The 26,205-nt window shown below is 37.1% G+C and overlaps 1 protein-coding gene across 2 annotated transcripts in view; it reads left to right on the top strand.

Moving 5' to 3' along the window:
- The window catches only part of DDX46 (DEAD-box helicase 46), a 45,393-nt gene extending 24,085 nt beyond the window's left edge, over positions 1-21,308 (top strand). The window contains exons 15-23 of one of the 2 annotated variants that reach the window (XM_019642239.1): positions 332-494; positions 3,577-3,770; positions 6,444-6,581; positions 7,318-7,467; positions 10,528-10,701; positions 12,113-12,331; positions 12,637-12,781; positions 18,334-18,407; positions 19,459-21,308. In XM_019642239.1, the coding sequence (XP_019497784.1) occupies positions 332-494; positions 3,577-3,770; positions 6,444-6,581; positions 7,318-7,467; positions 10,528-10,701; positions 12,113-12,331; positions 12,637-12,781; positions 18,334-18,407; positions 19,459-19,506 (1,305 nt within the window). In that variant the 3' untranslated portion in view covers positions 19,507-21,308. Of the gene's footprint in view, positions 1-331; positions 495-3,576; positions 3,771-6,443; positions 6,582-7,317; positions 7,468-10,527; positions 10,705-12,112; positions 12,332-12,636; positions 12,782-18,333; positions 18,408-19,458 lie in introns of both variants that reach the window. The other variant, XM_019642238.1, reaches the window with a different exon arrangement.
- Positions 21,309-26,205: the final 4,897 nt, after the last annotated feature.

Genomic DNA, 26,205 nt, shown 5'->3' with positions numbered 1-26,205 from the left:
TAGATAGAAATGTCCCATAGCTATCTTGTTCTTTGATTAATAGGTTGTGAAGTTAAGAGGCAGAGAGAACAGATGATCATTTGTCCACATTTTGCAAGCCTTTTAGTCTCTGAAAGTTACAAAAACTTTTTTGTCTTATTGGTTTACTAATTAAAATCAACACTTTCCTGCTTCATATATCTATCTATCAATGAATCTATGTATATATGCATAAATATAGATAGCAAGGTGTTGTCATTTATCCATTTGCCACAAATAAAAGGAATATTTTTGTTTAAGAGATGTATTTGTGTTTTCATTCCATTAACTTGGTGGAATTTGGTGTTTTCAGATTGTGATTGAAGAAGAAAAGAAATTCTTGAAGTTACTTGAGCTTCTGGGCCATTATCAAGAATCAGGATCTGTCATTATTTTTGTGGATAAGCAGGAACATGCTGATGGGCTTCTGAAAGATTTAATGAGAGCATCTTATCCTTGCATGTCTCTTCACGGAGGTAATGTTTAGTGAAATATCTATTAAGCACTTAACTTAGCCAAGTACTGGGTTGTATTCTGAATTATACTATTTACTTTGTACTCTTAATTTAGAACTAAAATTTATGTCATCTGTCTCAGTTTTTATTCACAACAGCTCTGTGGGGGTAAGCATTATTTCATCTTAGATATAAAATAAGAAAACAAATACATTGGTTTGACCAAGTTCCATAGCTATTAATCAGCTAAAAAGGAATTAAACTTAAAATTTTCTGATTCATGTTATATTCTTTTCCATTGTAGCATGTTACGTAGTGGTTTTATGACTTCACAGTAGAGCTTTAATTGAAACCTTAAAGTAATATTTTAATTTATTTGTAACGTCATCATTGTTAAATATATGTGGGACTTCCATATGTGGGAGTTTTGTTTTTTAAATAAAGCATTGGCTTGGCTGGACACATTACAAACTCAGTTTTTGCAATTGGCAACATCTGAAATCTCTATTGATTTATTTTAACCATAGCTGAGGTGCTTAGATTCTGTTTCATGTATATGTAGTTTAGGGGTCAGATATTTATTTGGGCAGCATTTTTATGCACAGTTGAGTATGCCCGCTCTGGTCTTTCCAGGTTTTATCTCCTCTTTTCTGGTCTTGAGTTTGTCCTGAACTCTTTCTTCTGTTTTTTTGTCAGTGAGACTGTTTTTTACTCACGTTTTGACTTCCCTACCTGGGCTGCAGAATTTCAGATCCTGAAATTTTAAATAAATAAAATCCTGTAAACTCAGCCAGTGTCATTAACATTCTTTCCAATGTCAACTCCCTTCCAGTTTCTGCCTGCTTTTAGTCACTCTCTAGTGCCTTCATAGTTGTCCGTTACAGTTTTACCACAATTTATAGTTATCTGTAGGAGGGTTGGTCAAATAAGAGCTTCAACTACATTAGTGGAAATGTGTGTTTCTTATGTAAGTAAGGAAATGTTTTTCCATAATCCCCAGTTTGTATTTTTATCTCTTAGGTCAAAATTGCATCATCTGCTTATGCCTAAATCATTCATAGGCAAGGGGAATGATGAGTGGTTCTTAAAGTGTTGGCCTGGGTTAAATAAACTCATAAAAATTAAAAAAAAAAAAAAGTATTGTCCTGGGACTCCTGAGGGTCTCTGACACTTTCGGGGGATTCATGAAGTGAAAAGAATTTCTGTAATAACTTCACCATGTTATTACCTTTGTAACTCTCCTTCTCTCGTGAGTGTATAGTGTAGTTTTCTAGGGACTGCATGGCATGTCATATTGAAACAAATTGAGTGTAGAAGACATGAGATTCCAACTATCTTCTATTAAACCACATTAAAGAAATTTGCAAAATTATGAAAATTCCATTTGTCTCTTATAAAATATTTTGTTAGTTTTGGAAAAACTTTTTCACAAAAATGTCTTTTATTGGGCCAGCCGAGTGGCTCAGTTGGTTAAGAGCTTGCTCAAGAGTGTGAGCTCTGAGCAACAGTGGTTCGAGTCCCGGCCTGAGCTGAGCAGCTGCTGAGCTGCCAACAGTGGCAGGATGGCTCAGCTAAAAAAAAACAAAAACAAAAACAAAAAACTTTTATTTTAACATGTAGTTGCTTTATTGTTATTTTTAAATAAGTTAATAAGTATTTAAAAATGTTCTCAGTTCTAGTTTTTAATACATTAACTATTGATAGAGATGACCTGTAATAAACTAAAGCTGTCTGGATCTGGTCTTTATTAATTTATTTAAGAGTATAGAGTAATTTAATTAAGAGTACAAGAGTATTAGTATAAACCAAGCCTTCTCAAACAGAAAGTTTGAGAAGGCTTGGTTTACACTAATCCTAATTTACCTCCTATGACTGAGAATTAGGCTTATCTCTGATTTGATATATGTGACCATGTGTTGGCTAAATATGTGAACAAAATTGGGGTTATGTTAAAAAAAAAAGAGGCTTAATGGTTGCTGGGCAGGCGTCCCATATACTTCAGTTAGCATATTATGTTCAGTTCTGTGGAATAAAATATGTGCATTTGGGTTAGTAGTTGGGATACCTTAGGCTAAAGTACAAGTTTTAGTATCTTTTAATTGTAGTATCTTTTAATTATAAAGTTAAATTTATGCTGTTATCAGTTCCATTAATTTTTCTTACGAGACTTTTGAGTGTTGGATCCTAGTTTTTTTGACATAAGATCCAAATACTTGATTTAATTCACTCTTTATAGAGTACATTTAAAATTTTAGGTAATAATATAAATTCATTGTTAATAAATACATAGATGCTAAATATTCTTTATATGTTAAAATTAGATTTTGTATGAAATCTTCGAGTATCTCCTGCTGCAAAAATGAGTTTTAATGTTTGAGAATTCATCCCATTCCTTTCTCTGATGACTAGAGATTCCTGGGTACCCTATCATCAAATATATTTGTGTCCTGGGCACATCTTGTAATAGAACGTTTTGATTTTATGCTCTGCTTTGTCACTCAGCCTGAGGCTCTTTGGGTAACATATTTAAGAGAGATCCCATTGGGTAAATTTAACCAGTGCACCTCAGACTTTAATGTGCATATGTAATCACCTAAGTATCTTGTTAAAATGCAGAATCTGACTCAGTAGTTTGGGGTAGGATCTGAAATTCTGCATTTCCAGCAAGCTCCCATGTGATGCTGCTTCTGGTGCTTGGACAAAACTGAGTAGTAAGGCTTTAAATAACCTACAGAAGAAGGAGAGAGATCTGACTCCTATCGGTATAGGCTGAATGTATCTGCCCTTTGTTGTTACCAAAACAGGTTTAAGTTAGTGATTCTGAGATCAGTCTTCTGCAGTTATAAGCCTTATTTACATACAAGAAAGGGGACAAACATGGGTAGATTGGGAAGATTAATAAATGAGTTAATAGCAGCAACCTTTGATCTTGCCATTAAATTTCCTTAGTGTTTTATTTTCTTTACTATAGTTGTTGGATGTGTGGTCAGTGTAAGTTGGATTTGTTCTTTGCTCTGTGTTTAACGTCTTTGAGTGTCAGAGGAAATGGAAAGGTTAATTTGAATATGTGCTTTTACAACTCTTATGTTTAATTTACTTTCAGGTATCGATCAATATGACAGAGATAGCATCATAAATGACTTTAAGAATGGGACCTGCAAACTTCTCGTGGCCACCTCTGTTGCTGCTCGAGGTCTTGATGTGAAACAGCTGATTCTTGTAGTAAATTACAGCTGCCCCAACCATTATGAGGATTATGTGCACAGAGCAGGGCGGACTGGAAGAGCAGGCAACAAAGTAAAAAGAATTTTTTAAAACCTTGATTTCTATACGTGTTGCTTTACTATTTTAAGGAGTAGATAATAGAAGTTATGGGGACATTTTGAAAACCCTCAATCAACATACTATGGGGAATAGTTGCTGTTCATCATTTCTGTACATATGCATGTCTAAGTATTGTTAAAATTATCAGATGCCTAGCTGTTCTCAGTAGACAGATGGTGTTAACCATTTGTGTACCTTTTTAGGTATATTTTTTCCTGCCTAAAAATTTCTATATATGTAATATACATCCGTGTATATAGTTCAGGATCTTCCATTGCTTTTTAAAAAATTACAGGAATCATAAACTATACTTACACCCACATCTATCACCCCTGTCCTCCCTCCAACCCCCAACACACATATATATTACTTACTTTTTTGACTTGTGTATTCTGGTAAGTCTATAGGTCTAATTTATTCTTTTTTTTTTTTCCCCCCACATGATTTTCCATTCTTTTTTTGCATTTTTTTTTTTAAAGACTTTATTGGAGAATTGGGGGAGGGAACAGCATTGGCGAATCAGGGAAAGGGAACAGACAAGTTGCTGTCCTTTTGTTCTTCAGTCTAGTTGTAGAGGATGTTTCTTCACTGGCCCATGTTGGTATGATCATTGCGCTCTTCCCGGCTGAGGCAGATCTGTTGCTGGCCTCTGGACAGCCTCTCACGGAGGCTCTTGGCAGCTCACACCAGCTGCCGGCCGCTCATGCTGGTTGCCGGCCACTCACGGTAGCTTATGGCAGCCCGCTGCAGCAGGAGCTGCAGCCTACACCGTCGCCGGCCACTCACAGCAGCCCAGCTCCAGGTTGAGCTGTTGTTCACCATCTTAGCTGTAGAGGGCAGTGTCACTGGCCTTTATGTAGGATCCGAACCGGGGCCCTACTGCTCAGAGCTGGCGCCCCAAGTCAGCTCTTAACCAACGCGCCACTCGGCTGGCCCTAATTTATTCTTTTTGAAGGCAGCAGAATATTCCGTTGTTGGAAACATTGATGATGATGTACTTGATATTCCAACCCTAGACATTTCTGCATATTGAAGCAATAATAATATTAATAGTCACTTCTATTAATATTAATAATAATATTAATAGTGGGTGTAAGTTATATTTATGGAGTACTGATTAAGTGTCAGACATAGAAATGCTTTATATATATCATCTCATTACATCCTCACAACTTCCCTTTGAGGTCGATAATATCACTCCCATTTAATAGATGAGAAAAGTTGAGGCACACACAAGTTAAGTTACTTGCCAAAGGTTACACAGCTAATTAAGTAGTGATGGCATGTATTCTTTTAACCTCAGTATTCTGTGGATTTGGGCAACTTTCTGTGTAAAGGGCCAGGTAGTAAAATTTGTAGCCTCTTGGAGCCACATATAGTCTCTGGTGTGTGTGCGTGTGCGTGTGCGTGTACACATGTATACATGTACACAACCTTAAAAATAATGTAATACCATTCTTAGCTCATGGGCAGTACAGAAGCAGACCATGGGTCAAATCTGGTGACTAGATATTTCTGAAGTAAAATATTAAACCATGTTTTAAAACTTATAACAGTTTAATGGTAGGAGCAGAGTATTTTGTGAAACTGGCAAGCTGATTGTGGTTTGCTATTCCTGCACTTCTAACTCCAGTCTTTCTCTTGGCTGAACCAAAAAGCTGCTGGGGGACATGTGAAATCTTAGGCTTTAGAGAATCCCAGGGAGGTGATGTAGCTGACTTCATGTTGCAAGATGGTTACAAAAATAAATAAATATATAAAACAACATATACATGTATACACACACATGTTTTTATATCTTTTATTGGTCTTAAATATGGAAAGCTACATTTTTAAGAAGTTGATACGGGTTAGCTGGGTTAAAGTGGTGCAGTAGGCAGTGGAGGAAGAAAACGCAAACAAAAAAGGGAAAGATAAAAATACTATATTAAAGACAATATGGGGCCGGCCGAGTGGCGCGTTGGTTAAGAACTGGCTTGGGATGCCAGAGGGCCCCGGTTCGGATCCCACATATGAGGGCCAGTGACACTGCTCTCTACAGCTAAGATGCTGAACAACAGCTCAACCTGGGAGCTGGGCTGCTGGGTCGCCGGCGATGGCGTGGTCTGCAGCTCCTGTGGCAGTGGGTTGCCACGGGCTACCGTGTGTAGCCAGCAGCCAGCGTGAGCGGCCAGCAAGCCGCTGTGAGTGGCCGTCCAGAAGCCGGCGACTGATCTGCCTCGCCCGAGAAGAGCACAATGATGGTGCCAGCTTGGGCCAGTGAAGCGACATCTTCCACAACTAGACTGAAGAATAAAACAACAGCAACTTGTCTGTTCCCCTTCCCCCGATTTCCCAATAAAATCTTAAAAAAAAAAAAAAAAGACAATATGTATGACAACACAATTGTGCATTTATGTAAAACATATTTCTACTTTATGCATAAGAAATTAGAAATTTTCTGCTTTTCTTATTTCATTTTTATATATTAAACTTAAGATATTTTATTTTGAATCATTTAGTAGGACTCTTAGGTTTTTAAAATTCTTTAATAACAGAGTTAGTTTTAAAAGGATTTATTGGGTGGTTTCGATTTTATCTTGTTTGTGATTGAAATAAGATTTACCTTGTTTGTGTCTAAAAGCTCTACTTTTTATCATTCATTAGGGCTACGCATATACTTTTATCACAGAAGATCAAGCTCGCTATGCTGGTGACATCATTAAAGCTCTTGAATTGTCAGGGACTGCAGTGCCTCCTGATCTAGAGAAACTTTGGAGTGATTTCAAAGATCAACAGAAAGCTGTGAGTTTTTTAACTCCCATTTAAAAAAAAATTATTTCCAATTACAATTGACAGTCAGTATTATTTTATATTAGTTTTAGGTGTACAGCATAGTGGGTTGACATTTACATAATTTACGAAGTGAATTCCCCCGAGTAGTCTAGTACCCACCTGGCACTATACATAGTTATTGCAGTGTTATTGACTATATTCCTTTTGCTTTACATCGTGACTCTTTTGTAACTGCCAATTTGTACCTCTTAATCCTTCACCTTTTCCACCCATCTGCCCAACCCCCTTCCATCCAGCAACTATCACTTTGTTCTCTATGAGTCTGTTTCTGTTTTGTTTGTTCATTTGTTTTCTTTAGATTCCACCTATAAGTAAGACGACATTATCATTTGTCTTATTTGACCTATTTCACTTAGCATAATACCTTCCAGGTCCTTCCATGTTTTAACTCCCATTTTTATGCAAATCATTATTGTGTTTACAAGTATTAAATACATGTAAATCTTGAAAGGATTATTTTTTATCTCTAGAGGGAAAAAAGGAGTAAAAACAAAATACTTCCTTTTACTTCAGTTTAGTATTTTGAGTAGTCTACATAGAGTTCTTATTTTTTTCTCACATGGCAGATGAAGTATTTTTATTACATTAGCATATACCACCTTGAAAAATATTTAATTGCCATAAATTCCTGAACATTAAAGTTTTGTACTATGAAGTTAACTTTTTTTTTGTTTTTCCTTTAAAGGAAGGGAAAATAATTAAAAAGAGTAGTGGATTCTCTGGTAAGGGATTTAAGTTTGATGAAACAGAACAAGCTTTGGCTAATGAGAGGAAGAAATTACAAAAAGCAGCTCTTGGTCTGCAAGATTCAGATGATGAGGACGCTGCAGTCGACGTAAGTATTGTTGTTCTAGCTTCATTCTTGCCAATTGAAGCAGTTGTTCCTTTTGTACTGGAGTTCTTACCATATGCTTGTTGAGATACCCAATTAGTGGAGACCTTGGTTTATACCCTTCCCAACCTTTTTCTGTGTATATACGTAATATATTCACATGTATCCATATTTATGTCTCATTTTCATAAAAATGAGATCAGATTGCTTTACAGCCTTCTTTACAAAAGTAGTCTTATGTTGAAATCTTCCCATTTCAGTACATTATTCTTGGTGGCCACATAATATTTCATTATATGGCTGTTCCACCATTTAATGAATCAAACCCCTATGTTTGAATATATGGATTGTTTCTATATATTATTTGTACTTTACTATCATAAACTATACTTCATTGCTCATCCTTGCACATTTAACTTAGCACATTCATCAGCTTCAGTCTTGAGGATGAGTGTCTAAAAAGGACTCGCTAGGCCAAAGGGTGTATCCAATTTGGTCTTAATATTATCAGATTGTCCTCGAACAAGGGGAGTATACCAATTTGCATTCTAGTGGTGTGTGAGAGTGCCTGGCTCCCTATATCTTTAACAACATTGGTAAAAATGTTGTTTTATCTTTTTAAATGTAATCGTTATAGGATACTATTATTGATATAGTCAACATTTATTGAGTGCTACTAAGTGCCATGTAGTGTGCCAAGTTCTTTACAGGGATTATTCTATTCTTTACAGTAGCCATATGAGGTAGAAACTCAAGAATATTTCCATTTTATAATTGAGGAGACTGAGTCTTAAAGAAATAATAACTTTCAGATTTATACAGTGATTATGGGGAAGAGCTGAGATCTGTACTCATTCAATTCTTATTTCAGAGTCCATGTTCTTAGCTTATGGAATTATTTGTGAAGAGGGACCCTGAGGAATTAGCAAGCTGAAGGCTTTACAGAGTATTCTTTGGAACCCTAAACCCCCAGGAGCTTGAAGTTTAGAAAAAGATGTTTTCATTACAAAATAATTTTGGAAAATCTGCCTAGTATATACCAGTAGTGGTATTAGTATTAGCATATCAAAGGATGTGAAAAGTCCTTAAACTTGTTTAATTTTGTTTAACCCAGAAATGCTCCAACATATTTGATCTTTGATCATATAACATGTTTTTGACATAGCCTATTAAACATTAGTTTAGAACACAATTTTGGAAATCAAGAATTCATTCTGACCTTGTCATTTGAGGAAACTGAGGCCCGGGAAAAGTATTTGGCCCACAACCACACTGGCTGTTAAGTACAGCCAGGACCAGAACCCAGGTCTCCTATTAACCATAGGCTATTTTTTTCTGCATACCAGACTGGCTTAAAACTTAGTTAAGTCAATGTTTTGGTTATCTGTTAGGGTGTAACAAATTAATCCAAACTTAATAGATTAAAACAAACATTTATTATCTCACAGTTCCTGAGTTCTGCCTTATGATCTCACTCAGTCCCAGCTGTTGTCCCAGGCTGCAGTCATTCGAAGGCTTGACTGAGGCAGGACCATCTTCTTCCAAGGTGGCTCACTCACTTTGATGTTGGCAGAATGCTTCCATTCTTGACTGCTCTGCCTGTGTGTCCTCACAACATGGCAGCGGCCTTCCCCCAGAGCGAGTGATCCGAGAGAGAGCCAAGAGGAAGACTTAGTTCCTTTTAATACTTGCCTCCTAATTCACACACTAGCACTTCCACTTTATTCTGTTAGAAGCCAGTGACTAAGTCCATTCCATACTCAAGGACAGGCTTCACCTCTTGAAGGAAAGAAGAGGATTAAAGAATTTGGGGCCATGTTTTTAAACCACCTTAGGTTTTTGTTGTTGTTGTTGTTAGTTTGAACATTTTTTAAAATCACAGTGAAATATTTTGGTTGTTTCTCTGGTTGTTAAAATAATACATAATTTTGGTAAAAAAATCACAACAAAACTGAAGTGAATAAAGTAAAAAATAAAGTTACCCCTGTCAACTAGCACCATACACATTCCCCATTTCTGATTTTGTGCATTTGTTTTGGATTTTAATGCCATGAATGCTGTTTAATTTAAAACAGTTTTACTCAGTTAAATGTTGAATTTAAAAGTAGCTGATAACTAAAAGCCCGTATTAGATAACAGGTTTTAAAAAGAAGCTAAGTTGATTATTTCTACTTCAGTAAAAGGTCTTTTTGTAAATTAACCTAATTAATTTTAAATCCTGAACAAAATTTCCTTTGCTTTTGAGATTTAAAAGATAAGGACTTTTTAGCCTAATTTGAGTATACGAAGGGGCTCGCATCTCTTTAGTTGGCAATGTCAGTCATCATTGTTGGGCAAAAGGCATCTTTAAAAGGAAATGCAAATGGTTTACGAGGTAGATGTGGCAAACCTGGGGATTACACAGTCACAGTGGGACTCGAGATTCCTGGGGAGCAGAGGCTTTCAGCATTGCTCTTACTTTGATGGGGAACAGCCTGCATTTTTTTCCTTTCTTGGTTCAAAGGAATAAAGCAGTAAAGCCATCTTTCTGATTCTGTTACCCAGTTTTTTAGACAAATCCAGTTGCATTTTAGGAGTTGAGAATTTTGGGAGCCTTGTCTTAGGAACATGTACCATTCGTTCTGAGAATCATACATTAGTTTTTTAATTGTCCACTGGTCTTGAGTTATTGCCCTTCTGGCCTCATTGCAGTATAATTTGGCCTCAAGGCCTGAGCTGTGGAGCATCTTAGCTGCATCATATTAGCTGCTCTGTCTTGACAGCACATGTTCCTCACTGATGAACTGGGATGTATTCTGTGGACCACGCAGGAGTCTTCATAAGTGGTTCAGACAGCATTTATCTTTGTTTTCTAATTTTTTTCACCATAGACAACTGATTTTTTTAAAATAAAAAATGTCATCCTTAATGAATAACTGGTATATTTTCCTGTTGGTCTGTGGGGTTGAATTAACATAAACGTAACTGATTCTAGATTTTTGGTAGAAATATTCTTTATTAGTTTCTGTAGACATACCTAAATTCGTATATTTTTTAATAACCTTTTCTTTTATTCTTGTTTAGATTGATGAGCAAATTGAAAGCATGTTTAATTCAAAGAAGAGAGTGAAGGATATGGCTGCTCCTGGAACATCTAGTGTTCCTGCTCCAACTGCAGGAAATGCTGAGAAATTAGAAATCGCTAAGAGATTGGCTCTTAGAATCAATGCTCAGAAGAATTTGGGCATTGAGTCTCAGGTATTAAGTAATTTGTTCCTAGTTTTAGTCAGTACTTTCTATAGGTTTTTGATTTAAATGCTGTTCAGGAATTATGTCGGCACAAGTGAATAACAAGTTCACGAGTCACTTAGTTATTGAGAGTTTAATGTTGTTCTGAATACAGAATTCTTTGATTATTGCATTAGGATGATTTCTCTAGTATGGTTAACTGAGGTCTTAATGCCTACTCTGGAAAGCCTAACTGTTAAGCATGTTAGCCATGGAGAGTTTTATAAAGTACTATTCTAATTGTGCTTACCAGAATCTTAAAGAAATAATTTTCTTTTTCTCTCTATCTGCTTTTTTTGGGTGGGTTATTGGGCACACAAACAATACCTTGGAAGTACAAACACCCAGTTATATGACTCAAACTAATGTGTTTTTGAAAACAGTAGAAAAATGTGTTAAATATTTTTACATGTGATAATACCTTTCTCTTTTGAGCCTTTTTCTTAATTTTTAAAAACATTTTATTAGTTTTAGGTGTTTAACTTCATTTTTAACTAAGGGTAAATTTTCATAGCATTTCCAAAGAATAGTTGGCTAATTTTTGATAGCAGTTTGAAGATTTTTAGAGTTTGGGGACCTGCAGGGCCCTCTGTCTAGTAGGCTGTACAGGCTCAGGTTTGTAGCACCTAAGCTGGGCTGACCAAGCCAGAGGCCTAGTGGACTAATTGAGTAAGGCAGCCACAACCAGGCCTTGAAGCCTCGGGTCTGTGCATCTATTTTGTTTAACCAGTGAGTTATCATGAACTGTTTACTGTACCCAAGCCTGTGCCACCTCTGAGAACAGGGAGTCCAGTACCTAACCTAATATTCTCTGGGATTTTTACTGCTAATAACTGTTCATTGGGGAAATCAAATAGCTGTAACTTTTCACCGTTGTTGGAAAAGCTTGAGGTATGAGTCATGTACTACCCACAGAATAATTCTGTCATTGTTAGGCATATAGTAAAGTTAAGCTCAAATTAAAAAAAAATAGAAACGGTTTTGAGTAAGTCATTTACTATAATTTATTGAATGTTGGGTTGGGCCATGGAGGGAGAAGGAACTTGATGGTAGTGGACAAAGATTCTGATTCAAAAGCTCCTGGAAGCCACAAAGCATATGAATATGCTTTAGGAATATTGATATTTGATATCAAGAGTTACCTAATTATGTTCAGTAGAACTTTTAATATAGAGTTGAATGTTCTTTAGTTTTGTCATCCAAGTAAGGAAAAAATGTCACACTATCAGTATTAAATATATACTGCTAAATTGCACATATGGTAGGATTCTACATTAGAAAGCTGCTTTTAGTACCTTTCCAGAGAATAATTTAGAGTGGGGTCCCTGACCTTGTCTCTGCCCTCATTTGAGATTTGACTGTAGGTCTTCTTTAACTGCAGGATGTAATGCAACAGGCCACCAATGCAATTCTCAGGGGTGGCACCATCCTGGCTCCCACTGTATCTGCAAAAACCATTGCAGAGCAACTTGCTGAAAAGATCAATGCCAAGCTCAATTATGTGCCTTTGGAGAAACAAGAAGAGGAGAGACAGGATGGTGGACAGAATGAGTCTTTTAAGAGATATGAGGAAGAATTAGAAATCAATGACTTCCCACAGGCAAGTAACAAGTTTAAACCTTTTTCTTTTTTGGAGTGGAAACTGTTGCTTCTTTAGGAGTGAAAATCCATCTTTAAAACATTTTAATAGCTCCACTTTTTATCTAGATGGGGGAGACACAATAAAAATTCCATTTTTGTGAAAATGTTCTAGGTTCTTTAAGATCTAAATGAATTTATAATGAAAGTGTTAATTATAATCTTAATACTGACCATTATATGATTTAGACAACCTGTTCTGTCAGAACACTAGGCTTTTTGATCCTTTTACAAAGTGATTTTTTTCCCCCATCCTTTCTTTCATAGACTGCTAGATGGAAAGTTACCTCCAAGGAAGCTCTGCAGAGAATCAGTGAATATTCTGAAGCAGCAATTACAATCAGAGGAACATACTTCCCACCTGGCAAAGAGCCCAAGGAAGGAGAGCGAAAAATTTACTTGGCAATTGAAAGTATGTACTGTTGGTTTTGTTTCAAGGTTGATGTAGACAGACATTCTAATTCACATTCTAATAGACAAAGAATGTGAGATCAGTTCTAGAGAGGCCTGAAAATACAGAATACCCATAAAAATATAGTTTCATGTATTATTTGAGGACTTTAGAAGTTTGGTACATACACAAAGGTGAATGATCTGTGTTTGGGACTCTTCGTTTTGACAATTCAGTTCAGTTTGAAAATCACTCTAAAAGAAAAGGGCTTTTCTTTTAAGGATTGATCTGTTTGTGCTTCTAGCAAATAGAATATTCTGGGCAAAGTTTAGGTTAGAAAGTAAATCCACTGTATTAATAGTCTACTTAATGAATGTTTAAGCAAATATTGCTTCTGAAATTCTGCCCATAAAAGTTCATGCATACCTTTAAAAAATAGCAATGGTACAATTAACATAATAACTCAAAGGATATTAAGTAATGTGTTATCTCAGAGTGATCTGGTTTGTTTTTTAACCTTGTTTCATAGATTCATGAATGAATTAAAAAAAGTTTCCATTTTGATTTATTTTCCTAATGTGTTATTCCACTACATAGCAGGTTAACCCGCTTCCCTTCATTTATATTTAACCTGAACATCTTTTTGAGACTTTTTAAGTGTAGACCAGCCAGATCCATTTCATCTATTTAATGAACTATTTGTTGGATACTGTTGTTGGAGCTGTGGAGAAGTTTCCTCTGTGTGTCATGTAAACCCAGAGTCTGCATACCTAGTGCTTAAATGGCTCAGATAGATGGCTGCAAAGGAGCTGCTCCTACACCTTGTATAATCTCAGACACCAGTCTAGTACTTTGAGCCACACACATCAGTTCTAACAAGGAGGCCTTTACCTGATCCCACTTCATTGCTCTGTAGCTCTTCCCCTGCTTTGTTTTTCTTCACAGTACTCATCACATGGAAATTATAGTATGTTTTTATTTGTTGTGTCTCCCCCTCTAAAATGCAGTGACTTTGAATGCAGTGAGTATTACCCGCTGTATTCCCAGTGTCTGGCACATGGTAGACACTTGGTAATTGAAAAGCGAATCTGATTAAGCCCTATAGCCACTTGTCTTCAGGACACAAAGCATTTGATGGGCATATCCATTTGATCTCACTAAAGCAGCACTGTCCAAGGGAGCTCACTATGATGGCTGTGGAGCACTTGAAATATGGCCATTGTCACTGAGAAATTTTAAATGGTATTTAATTTTTATTTAAATTTAAATAACCACCTGGCTGGTGGCTACTGTAGTAGGTAGCTCAGCTCTAAAGTTGTTGGAAAGATCAATGGAAGGTTCCTTAGAGCCACTGAAAAAGTACATTATCAAAAAGGGTTGTCACTAGTTAATTCTTTCTTGTTGTATTTTGGCATTCCTTTGATTTTTGTGAAGATTTTATAATATTAAGGAATATTCTTAATAAAATGAATATAAACTAAAAATGATTTAATTATATGTTAGGAATTATTTTTAGGATTTGATTCTTTCCTGGCAAAAACAAAGAGAATTTCACAGAAAGTAAATTAGTACTGTGCCTGTTTAGTCATTTTCCTTTTAATTGGTGACCTCAAATTGTTTTTATGTGGCTTCTTAGTATAAAGACTACAATAAGAGAAACACATGTTCAGTGTGCATCCCATTTACCGCTAAATAGAAATTGTTTCCTGGCCAAAAATGCCTGACGGGGTCAGAGTAAGTTAAAACACTGAAAAGTTCTGTTACCAAGATTCAGATGGTTTTTTTTTAATAAGTGTTTGCCTGGTTGCTATAAACTTTTGATTAGTTTCCAGAGTTCTGATAAAGTTGATTTTAATAGTTTTTGCAAGTTTATTTGTTGCTTTAGTGGAGGGACAGGCTTTTGGAGTTCCCTGCTCTGCCATTTTCACCAATGTCTCTCTCACTATTGGACTTTTAAAAATTAATAATGATGAATTGTGGCAAAGATAAAACTCACATACAGCCTTTATGTTTTCCGTTATTACCAGTCTACCTCTACTGTATAATAAGATTCATACATGTTTTTAAATGGTGTACAAAGAAAGGATGTGGGTCTAGAACTAGGCAAATTGCATTTTTTGGTTTGTGATTGTGACTTTGAGAAACTGACTCATCTATTTCAAGTCAGGTTTTTAAGTGGCACCTTTTTATGTATCCTGAAAGACTTTTGGTCTGCTAGTGACTCAGTGTGTTTCTGAGTCATGTGACAGTGTTCCTTAGTGTAGTAATATGGGGGCTGTTGGCACCCAGATCTTTAAGGAGAGGAAATACACTGACATCTTTCTGCACTTAGAACTGGACAAGTCTCCTTTACTACTCTGCTCATTAGTTCATACAGGATGGAGATAGTGTTATCCAGTGGAATCTAACGATAAAACCTGGTATAAATGGAGTCAGCCTTTAGACCCAGCTTGAGTATCGTGGGTATCATTTTAGCAAAAATGGGATTTTAAATTCCTGCCTTATAAAGAGGTAAATCAAGAGACATGACTGCTTTGAAAAGGGACCCTTTGTGTAATTTATTAATTTAAAGGTAATTATACTTGTTTAGTCTAGTATAATTAATATATTCAATTTACATATAACTTTATCAGAATACACCTACTGTACTACCAAGTAAAGTGAAGTGAGAAGGCCCCAGCTTCTGCTGAATTTTCCACCCACCTAGAGTGGTTCTGGTCACTTCTCTCCACTGTCAGCTTGTACTCAGGAAATAATGTCAGTTTTTATCGTCCAAACAAGCCTTCCTCCCCCAGCTCCCCCATTGAAAAGATAACCTTGTCAAAAAAGTATCTTAAATTCTAGAGACATAGGATGCTGAGTAAGAGCTAGAGGTTAGAAATTAAAATGATCTAAACTTTGGAAATTTTCATAGATGATTAGATTTTAAAGGATCTTTTAGTGTTTGAAACTCCAACCAAATAAACTGAACACTAATAGGATGAAAACAGGTGTTGGAAGGAGCCTAATGTCATCTGTTTCTAGTTCTGTAATTGGAGGGACCCCACTGCCTGGCTCCTTGGAGGCTCTGTTTGGCTCAGCAGCTCCAGGCCTCCCACCAGGCAGCGGGAAGGAGAACAGGAAGGACTTGCGTGCCTAGCCACCCTGTATAATTTATAGCCTGTTTTGTGACCCTCTTTTTACTAGTGGAGAATCCCTTAAAAGCAGCCAGAGTTGTTTTAGGACCAATGAAAGGAAATGCCTCTTTTTCATGGTAGCTTATAAACATATGTAACCTATTACCTAAAGAAGCTGTGTAAGTCAAAATTTTAAACTGGTCCAAATGGTCAGGCTCTACCTAAAGTAGAAAAGTCACTCTTCCATTTGGATCTAGGTGAGAATGTTATTTTCCTTGTTTTTAAAATAGCACAGAATATCTACAAGCTTCATACCAACTCATGCCACGTAGCATATTTTCCTCCTGAATTTCATTTTCGTTGCAATTTTCAGTCTGGTTTGGCTCTTGATTCTACCCTTGCCTTCTCTCTCATCCACCTCCCTTCCCTTCTAGCACCCACCATTTAAAAATGTTGTGGTTGGTGGCTGGTGGAGCTACAGGACTTAGATATGTTGCTGTGACTTCACAGCCATACTCATGGCCCTTTTTTTTCTGTTGTTAAACTGATTTCCTCTCCCTCTTCCTCCTCCCCCTCCCCATTCTCCCTTCCATCCTTCCTTTTCTTTCTCTGGGAGAAATATTTCCCATTTCTTGTGAATTGTTGTCGTCATTTGGTTTTCTTATATAGAATGATTAAAATGTAGTTCTCTACATTGCAACCCCGGTTCTCCTTTTATTCTTTGACATTTCACTCCTAGTCCTTAATCTCTAGTTTATTTCTTTGGTCCAGTTCTTTTCCTCTGGGTGTGCGCTGTTTTCCCTGGCATTGTCCCCTGGCTTCAGTTCCCTCCACACGTTCCCTTAATGCAGCGGTTCTCAACCTTCCTAATGCCACAACCCCTTAATACAGTTCCTCATGTCGTGCTGACCCCCAATCATAAAATTATTTTCATTGCTACTCTATAACTGTAATTTTGCTACTGTTATGAATCGTAATGTAAATATCTTTTTGTTTTCCGATGGTCTTAGGCGACCCCTGTGAAAGGGTCGTTCGACCCCCAAAGGGGTCGCGACCCACCGGTTGAGAACCACTGCCTTAATGGCTCTCTAATCTTCATTTCTCCAGTCCGTATTTCCATGGCCTTATTGACATTTCCGACTAGGTGCCCCATAAGAACCTCAACTACAATATCTCAGAGTTGAATTTTATCCACAATCACTGCTGATGACACCTGTTCTTCCTTTTGGATTCAGTATCTTCTTTATTACTTCTTTCTTTACTTGCTTACTCAATTCTTAGCATCTTATTTTGTACCTCTTCACTGTTCACATCAGGTCAGAAAAAATATCTTGTCCATTCTACCTAAAAAATGCGCTTTCATGGTGGTATGAACACAATCCTGTGAGAGCACTGAGGAAAGAATACTTAATGGCCTGAAGAAATTGGGGAAACCTTCTTGGAAGAAATAATATTTAAAAGTTATTCTGATAGACTACTTCCTAGTGACTCATCCTATTGTAATATCTTTACAAGTTTGTTTTTCTAGTAGTCTAGAAGATAAAGAGCATGAATGAGTTTTTTGTATAATGGCTCTCTCACAATATATCATACATGGTGGGTGCTTCCTGTCTCTTGAATTAATAACTGTATGAATAAATGTCTCCAGCCTGCCTCATCCACTTGGCTATCTTACTATGTTCTTTCATACTTTATCCCAACTGTGATATCTTTTTTTACTCCTCAGTAATTAAGATGCCTTTCTTTTTTTTTTTTTAACTTGATTGGGGAACAGCCATGGTCATTGGTTACACACTGCTTTAATGCTACAGTGGCATAGTTGACTCTCAGGGAGGTCACAGCTCACAGTGGCCTATGTGGGGATCAAATCAGCAACCCTGGTGTTATCAACACCACGCTCCAACCAACTGAGCTAACTGGTCACCCCAAGCATGCCTTTCTTAACCTATACTATTGCACATGTGAGTCCCTCTGCAAAATACTCTCCATGTCATCTGTTCTCCCTCAGCTTGGCTTGTCCATTATTCATCTTTAAGACTTTGCTCAGATGACATATTTCTGAAACATTTGCTGACTTTGAAGAACATAATAAATGTCCAATAAATATTTGTTAAGTAAATGAACCAAGGAAGTTATATTTCCCTTTAACTTTTTCTTGTTCTCTTTTGGGCAAATTGCTAATCTTTTCTTCACACTTTTTGATCAACATACCAGGAACTCTTAATACTACACGTAATATGACCTCATTGGTTACATTTGAAACTCTAAAAGTAATGAGAATAATAAGCAGCCGTTACATATGTGGACGATGTCCCACCAGGTATTGAAAGGCTGTCTTGGCAGGCAGTACAATGTTCCTGAAAGTCACCTATAGTATTCCCACTGGCTCTCCATGACATGGATAAATGTCCAGTGTAATTCTAGTAGTATGAACAATATTTTCCACTCGCTCACCAGGTGCCAATGAGCTGGCTGTACAGAAAGCAAAGGCAGAAATCACCAGGCTCATAAAAGAAGAACTGATCCGGCTGGTGAGTGAAAGCCTCAAAGACTTATTTATTTGTTTTAATAAATGTTTTATTAGATTATAATATAAATACAGAAAAGTATACAAATCATAACATATAGCTCAATGAATTTTCACAAAGCAACAAGCACACCTATGTGATTATATTCTTTTTCATGGCTTTGTAGTATTTAATTATGTGAATATACCACACAGTTAAATTATATATTGGACTTTGGGGTTATTTTAGTTTTTGGTTTTTGTGAATAACGCTTCTGTAAACATTATTACATGTCTCTCTGATACACATTAGTGTGCTTTTCTCTTGTTTATATGCCTTGGAGAAGAATTGCTAATTATAAGGTATGTGTAGTTTAGCTTTAGGTTGGTATTGCTGAATAGTTTTCCAAAGTGGTTATACCAATTTACATTTCCTCCAGCGTTGTATGAAAATTACAGTTTTTCTACATTTTTACCAATACATCTATTGTCAGTGTTTTAAACTTAGGTAAGGAGTTAATTTGATTTTGGGAAAGCACCTTTTATAGACCACCTTTGCAAAGGAAGCAGACACATCCTTGTATCTTTAGTGCCAGTTGAAGCTTGTAAACTGTACTTACAGTGTGTACGTTGGGATGAATGGTCTTTGAAAGGAAACTTTGTCCTTTCTCTAAGAATGTGTTTTTGAGGGCTTTTCTAAAATTCCCCTTACAGAATGTTCTTTTGGGGGGATAAAAAGTTTAAAGAATAGAAGGTAGATAAAACAAAGGGGAAGAAGATAAACAACCTTTAAATCAAGTGCTTAAGACTCTTTCACCAAGGAGTAATAAAAAAAGAATGATGCCACCACCATTAAGTTGGTTCAGAACAGTTGTCAAGGAGTAGTCCAGTGATACAGAGAAATTATTAGTTCTTTCTTCCTCCATATAATATTAACATTAATATTAACATTTTTTATTTTAAATATCTGGTAGTTTTATAAATTTGTAAAGGAAATTATCTTAATATATGTTTCTTTTCTTTCCTTTTTCTTTTTTTGCTTTTTCTGACCATGTGTCTTTTATTTTCTATTATAGCAAAATTCATACCAACCAACAAATAAAGGAAGATACAAAGTCTTATAAAACGTCTGGAAAAAACTTTTTACCTGTGCTGGTCGTGATACATGTGGCATTTGTTGTCTGCAGTTTACAATGTATTGTAAATTAAGATTTTTAAAATTCTGTCTTGCTGATTTTTTAAATACAAGAAACCCATATTTGCTAAAGAAAGCTTCTTTCAGTAAGTACCCCCAGGATTATCAAACTATATTTAAAGCAGGCCTGTTTTCAGAGTATGATGTCCTTTAATGTAAAGCTTAAACATCAGCATTTTAAATATTTGGATAATATTCCAGTAGTTAAAAAAAAAAATGGAAGTATTTGCACTTTCTATTGAAGGTAATAAAGTACACAAGTTGCTAAGAGGCTGTTCACCTTATCCTCTTGTATTGAAATTGTGATCATCTCTTCAGGAAAGGTAAAAATCTTTGTCTAATTTTGTGTCTCCCTTGAGCTTAAATCTTACAATACTTAACTCAGTGGAACAATGTGAACTGGATTTAAGAATATTATAATAGAATTTTTACAAAATGGGTTCAGTTTTTGTTTCAATTTTTATCATCGTAAATGAGCAATAGGTGCACTGCTTTTTGGTTTTGTAAAATTAAAGATTTGTAGTATAAAAGTCTTTTGCATTTCTTTACACTGCAAAGAGTTTTAGTATTTACTGCTTTTAGGTTCCCCTCACAACTTCTTGCTCTACACCTAGCTACTAACTCTTTTCTAATCTTTCTTAAAATAAGTGATTTGTAGCCTGTAAATATTAATATGATTCCTTTTTCCCCTTGAAAGTGTTTGTTTCTACACCTGTACACATAAACACCCTACTAGTTTTAATCTGATTTTTCTTCAAGATTCTTGAGTAGGTTGTGAATTTTCTTAAAATTTTTCAGACATAGTGATACCCATGTTTTAGACTTAAACATAAGCATCTCTCAGTGAAATTTAGTTCACAAGGAATCATAAATTATATTTTTGAGCCCTCAGATATATTTTCTGAATGTTCTAATTTAAATTGTTATAATTGGATCACCTAATACTCTCTTCAGCCCCCTGGTATATTAGAACTTCATAGTGTTGTTGTCACCTCTGGACAAAACATTTTTAGAAATAGATATATTTCTTAAATTAAGAGACATAGAAGTTCCTTTGAATATTCTTGACGTGGAGTTTTTAGAAACGACAAAAAAAAATCAAAGCATACTATAGCTGTTAAAAGAAGTTGTTTTAACAATACACTAATTGACTAAAGTGACAAAGAGTATTAATCACTTCTTCAATATCAAGTTATCCATACTGAAAAACTAAGATATAACTGGGAAATATTCTTGGATCCCTCACATATCCACTCTTTCTTAGAGGAAGAAAACAGGTAAAACATATGTAACAATAGAACCAAATAAACTATTTACTGTAAAATTCCAGGCATCTTGGGCTCCTTTTTTCCTCCAGTTTATTTATTTGCTTATTTTTGTTGTCTAGTGATGGTTTGATTCCTTTGATAGACTATGTGGCAACCGCACATTGGTGACAATTGGTGCTCCCTTCAGCCTGCTGGATCACTTTGAGATTCAGAGTTTTACATCATTTTAGCATTAACTACCTTTATGCTTGTATATCTAGTTGTAATGAACCACTGATAGTATTTTGTTCCAAAATGAAACATTTCTCTGTTACTACTTTTTTTGGTATCACATTGACTCTGATTTTTAAAATTTGAATGATGTACAGACTGATTTGTTTTCTAATGCAATATCAATATTTGCTCATGTTTTCTAAATTCCTTATAAAATAAAGTTAATTCAATCTGCATTTTCCTAAAATTACCTTTGCTGCAATGTTTTCTGCTGTTTATCTAAATATGTTTATATTGGTAGGCATGTGAGTGAAGTATTGTACTCTCTGTATGTTTATTTTACAGATCTAGCAACTTACTACCCAAAATATATAGTTCTATCCAAAATATCTTCCCAAAGAGCCCTCTTAGTCTTTGATGGTGTTTGTATTTGGCTTGAGACATAGACGGTAGGTGAAATAATAGGTTCATGTGCCAGTCGGCGTTTTAACACAGTGACACTCCCTCTTACCATGGAACTAGAAGTAGAGAATTAAATGATAATGGCTAAGTGCTCTCCAATTCCTGTTAGATGCTTTCTTATTTGATATATTTCATGTCTTCTCAGCCTTAGTGGTGTACACATAGTGTTAACCGGTAGTCACAGCGCACTCATGACTGCAAGCCCCGTTTTGAGGCAGGCAGCCCCTATGTGGAAAGAGGTTTTTGTTGAGCAGAGCCAGCTCTTGTGTACCTGAGATTTATATATCCCATGAAGCCAGCTGTGGGGTCTGCTTCTGAGTAACATCAGCATATTAAGAATCACAAGCTAGAAAGCCAAGCCTCCAAAGTTGTAACTTGGCTGTGTGTGAGCACTTTTCCCTATGCTGCCTAGCTTTGCTTTATTAAACCATCAGCTAACATCATGCTTGTTCAGATAGGAGCTGGGGGGGAAATGGAAGTTAAAATGAAGTCTAGAGTATAAAGCTAGCCTTGGTTTAGTAAAATGCTCCATTTTGGTGCTTTATAGATGATGGTGCTAAGTTCTTGGAATGGGCAAGAGTTCTAGGTGGCTAACGAATGTCCACAAGAATACTCTTCCCCTGGGCCGGCCAAGTGGCGCGCTGGTTAAGAGTTGGCTTGGGAGCGCCAGCTCTGAGCAGCAGGGCCCCGGTTCAGATCCCACATGAGGGCCAGTGATGCTGCGCCCTCTACAGCTAAGCTGCTGAGCAACAGCTCGACCTGGAGCTGGGCTGCCATAAGTCGCCGGCGACGGCATAAGCTGCAGCCCCTGCTGCAGTGGGCTGCCATAAGCTACCGTGTGTAGCCGGCAGCCAGCGTGAGCTGCCAAGAGCCGCTGTGAGCGGCCGTCCAGATACCGGCTACCGATCTGCCTCACCCAGGAAGAGCGCAATGATAATACCAACTTGGGCCAGTGAAGCGACGTCCTCCACAGCTAGACTGAAGAACAAAAAGGACAGCAACTTATCTGTTCCCCTTTTCCCTGATTCCCTATTTTTTAAAATCTTTAAAAAAAATACTCTTCCCATTAGATCTGAGCCTGGGGCTGCCAGTTTTTCACATTTTGCTATGTAGAATTGGAATCTACTGGCATTTTCTTATATCTTCTGCTTCTGGCATGAAGTTCATGTTTAAAAGAGATGTCTGAGTAAATATAAAGAGAAAGAAAGAATGAATATGTGTGGAGAGGTAGAGGGGCTGGCTTAACTTTTTTTTTTAAGATTTTATTGGGGAATTGGGGGAGGGAAACACAAGTTGCTGTCCTTTTGTTCTTCAGTCTAGTTGTGGAGGACATCGCTTCACTGGCCCATGTTGGTATTATCATTGCGCCCTTCCCAGGTGAGGCAGTTGCTCACTGGCCATTGGATGGTGGCTCACGGCAGCTCATGAAAGTGCACACCCGCTGCCGGCCAGCCCCACTGCAGCCTGTGCCGTCGCAGGCAACTCATGGCAGCCCAGCTCCAGGTCGAGCTGTTGTTCACCGTCTTAGCTGTAGAGGGTACAGCGTCACTGGCCCTCATGTGGGATCCGAACCGGGGCCCTGCTGCTCAGTGCTGGCATCCCAAGCCAACTCTTAACCAATGCACTACTCGTCCGGCCCTGGCTTAACTTTTTATTCAGTTAACTTTTATTCAGTTGTAAGCATCAGGAAACCTTAATAAAAATGTCACTGGAGTAGGGCCTTTAATTCAGAGTATAACAACATCTTCATACCCATTGCTTGATGAAACATGTTCTACTCTTAGGCCAGCTCTCTGGAGCTAACGATGGCTGTGTTTCCTTCAGTAAGTAAAAAGATTCTCTGATGTGTTACTAATTGCAGATATTTGGTAAAAGATTATAATTCTATATCAACTTATAATTTTCCTCAGGCAGGAGTTGAAGTAGAATTGTGAAGGAGAAGTGTAAACAAATGTATTCATTGCAAAGCCCACACAATATCCATGGTCTCACCTTTTTAATGCCTTACGGCTTAGCTGGTGTGTATGTATATGTCAGATCACATGACTGGTGAGGAATTTACCTTTGATTATTTTTCTTGATTATTTTTCTTGACCTATTCTCTTCCAAATATGGCATCAACTTATAGGAGTTCATGATTTTGAAGCTCAAGCCTTTAAAAAGAAATTCTAATTTTGCATTAACCTGGTTCCGTTGGGGAGGGGAAAAAGAATGAAATGAGAAAGAAGGTTTTAACCCCTTTGGAGAACTGTAACTCAGTTACCTTCTCAGACGCTATTAGCATTATTATAAAAGCTAGAGTTCCATAATTTAAAAAAATCCTAATCCTTTTTAATACTTAGAAATACCTGATAGTCACTACTTTGATTAGTTCCTTTTTACAATGTTGCCTATTGTGGAATAAAGAAAAGGTGAGGATTCAGTATGAGAAATGTGCTCTGTCCACAGAAAAAGCGTGTCATTTGAACTTAGCACTTCGTAGTAGATGGATTTTTAGCAGCTTATCAACTCCAGGCACTTCTAGCACCCTTGAATGTTTGTGTCCTTGGCCTTTATTCTTGAATTCGCAGGAGGCTCTCAAGTGCCTGGGTCCAACCAGTGCAAGGATCCTTGAGAGCAATATTTCCTCTACATGTCTTTGCCTAAGGGAGTCTTCTAGGAGCTGAGACTCCCAGAACTATACTGCGGACTTTTGAAAAAGAGTCCTCTCCATCCCCCAAGCCAGCCCAGGGCCTAAGTTTTAAATTTGCAAAGCTCGGTGCAAAGAGCAGGGGAGTGAATGCCTGGTGCTTCAAAGAGAGCCCAAGTTCCTCTGTAACTTTTTATTGGTCTGGTGTTGCTATTATAAGTGTGTCTGGGGTGGTAATGATTCTGTGGTACACATTCAAGTTTGAAAACCACTGATAATCTTCAATGTCTTTTGCTCTTGGATTTTGACTTCTGTGATACAAAGCAGTGCTCTCCAAAGTGGGGTACATGTACAGTAAGCCAGGAAGAATGGAAAGCAGGAAGAATATAGCTTCCATTTGTATTTATTTTAAAATCTCATCCTTTAAATTTTGTTGAGTAGGATTTGTATGTTGTTACATGGTATTTTGTATATAATACAGTATTACAGTATTGGTATAACTTCATATACACCGTTAAAAATGAATTCACATACATTGGAGGGTTATTTGGACAACCTTAGGCAAGTTGCTTAAATACTTTAAAATGTCTCAGTTTTTCCATATATAAAATGTAATATATCTGTCTCAGGGTTGTTGTGAAGACGAGGTGAAATAATACATATAAAGCCTTAAAGCATATTAGAACACATGGTAAACATTCAGTAAATATTGGTACTATTATCATTAATAGGTGAATGGGTTTTTTTTTTTTTTTAAAGATTTTTATTGGGGAATTGGGGGATGGCAACAGCACTGGGGAATTGGGGGAAGGGAAACAGACAAGTTGCTGTCCTTTTGTTCTTTAGTCTAGTTGTGGAGGACGTTGCTTCGCTGGCCCACGTTGGCACCATCATTGCGCTCTTCCTGGGCGAGGCAGATCAGTTGCCGGCTTCTAGATGGCCGCTCAGTGGCTGCTGGCCCCTCACGCTGGCTGCTGGTTATACACGGTAGCCCATGGCAACCCACTGCAGGGGCTGCAGCCTACACCGACGCCTTCGACTCATGGCAGCCCAGCTCCAGGTTGAGCTGTTGTTCAGCATCTTAGCTGTAAAGGGCAGTGTCAGTGGCCCTCATATGTAGGATCCAAACCGGGGCCCTCTGGCGTCCCAAGCCAGTTCTTAACCAACGCGTCACTCGGCCGGCCGAGGAGTGGGTTTTCTTATGCTATCTTTCCATATTGCTTTACCTTTCCATATTACTGTAAGCTGATACCCAGCAAGGACAACCAGTGGCTACTGATAAACCAAAACATAGAAAGTGAGATTCATTTTTTTCTATGTATATCTTTCAGTTCAAATGAAAGTATTTAAGACTTGTTGCCTCAATTGAAAGGTCTTCAGAGGCAGCCAGCTCCCAGTTCTAGACAAATTCCTTTCATGGCCTTCCTTTCATGTTATACAATCACCATTTATCATTCAAAAATCTTATTAACTGGTGATTTGTTCATATGATCTGGCCTTCGCTGGGCCAGGATAAATCTGTTGGAGAAGGAATGGAAAATGTTGGATTGAGTCCATACTGTATTCCAAGGATGTACACTTTTGAGGAAGAAATGAGAGAAGAGTCAAATAGTGTGACATTTAAAAGTGTGCTCTTTGGCCGGCTGAGTGGCTCAATTGGTTAAGAGCTCACTCAAGAGTGTGAGCTCTGAGCAACAGGGTCACCGGTTCGATTCCTGGCCCGAGCTGAGCTGCCAACATGTGGCAGGATGGCTCAGCTAAAAAAAAAAAAAAAAAGTGTTCTCTTGTTGCAGTTGAGGTGATGATAAATGACTATTGCTGTTAAAAAAGCTTCTACATTCAGCATTAGTCATTCATTGTACCTGTGTTGTGTGTACTACAGCACCTCATTAAGATCAACCTGAGATAATTACCGGAAAACACCAGATTGTTGCATTTAACATTGTATTCTGAGTCTCTGAATTTTTCTCTACCTCACCAAACATAAACTTCCTGAGGTTAGGGACCATATTTGTCCTGCATCCCCAGTACTTTGCATTCAATATATATATATATA

The sequence above is a fragment of the Hipposideros armiger genome, unplaced genomic scaffold (genome assembly GCF_001890085.2).
Source record: "Hipposideros armiger isolate ML-2016 unplaced genomic scaffold, ASM189008v1 scaffold_66, whole genome shotgun sequence".
Taxonomy (NCBI): domain Eukaryota; kingdom Metazoa; phylum Chordata; class Mammalia; order Chiroptera; family Hipposideridae; genus Hipposideros; species Hipposideros armiger.
The sequence above is the reverse complement of the archived record's forward strand: the minus strand, read 5'-3'. Positions and strand labels throughout refer to the sequence as shown.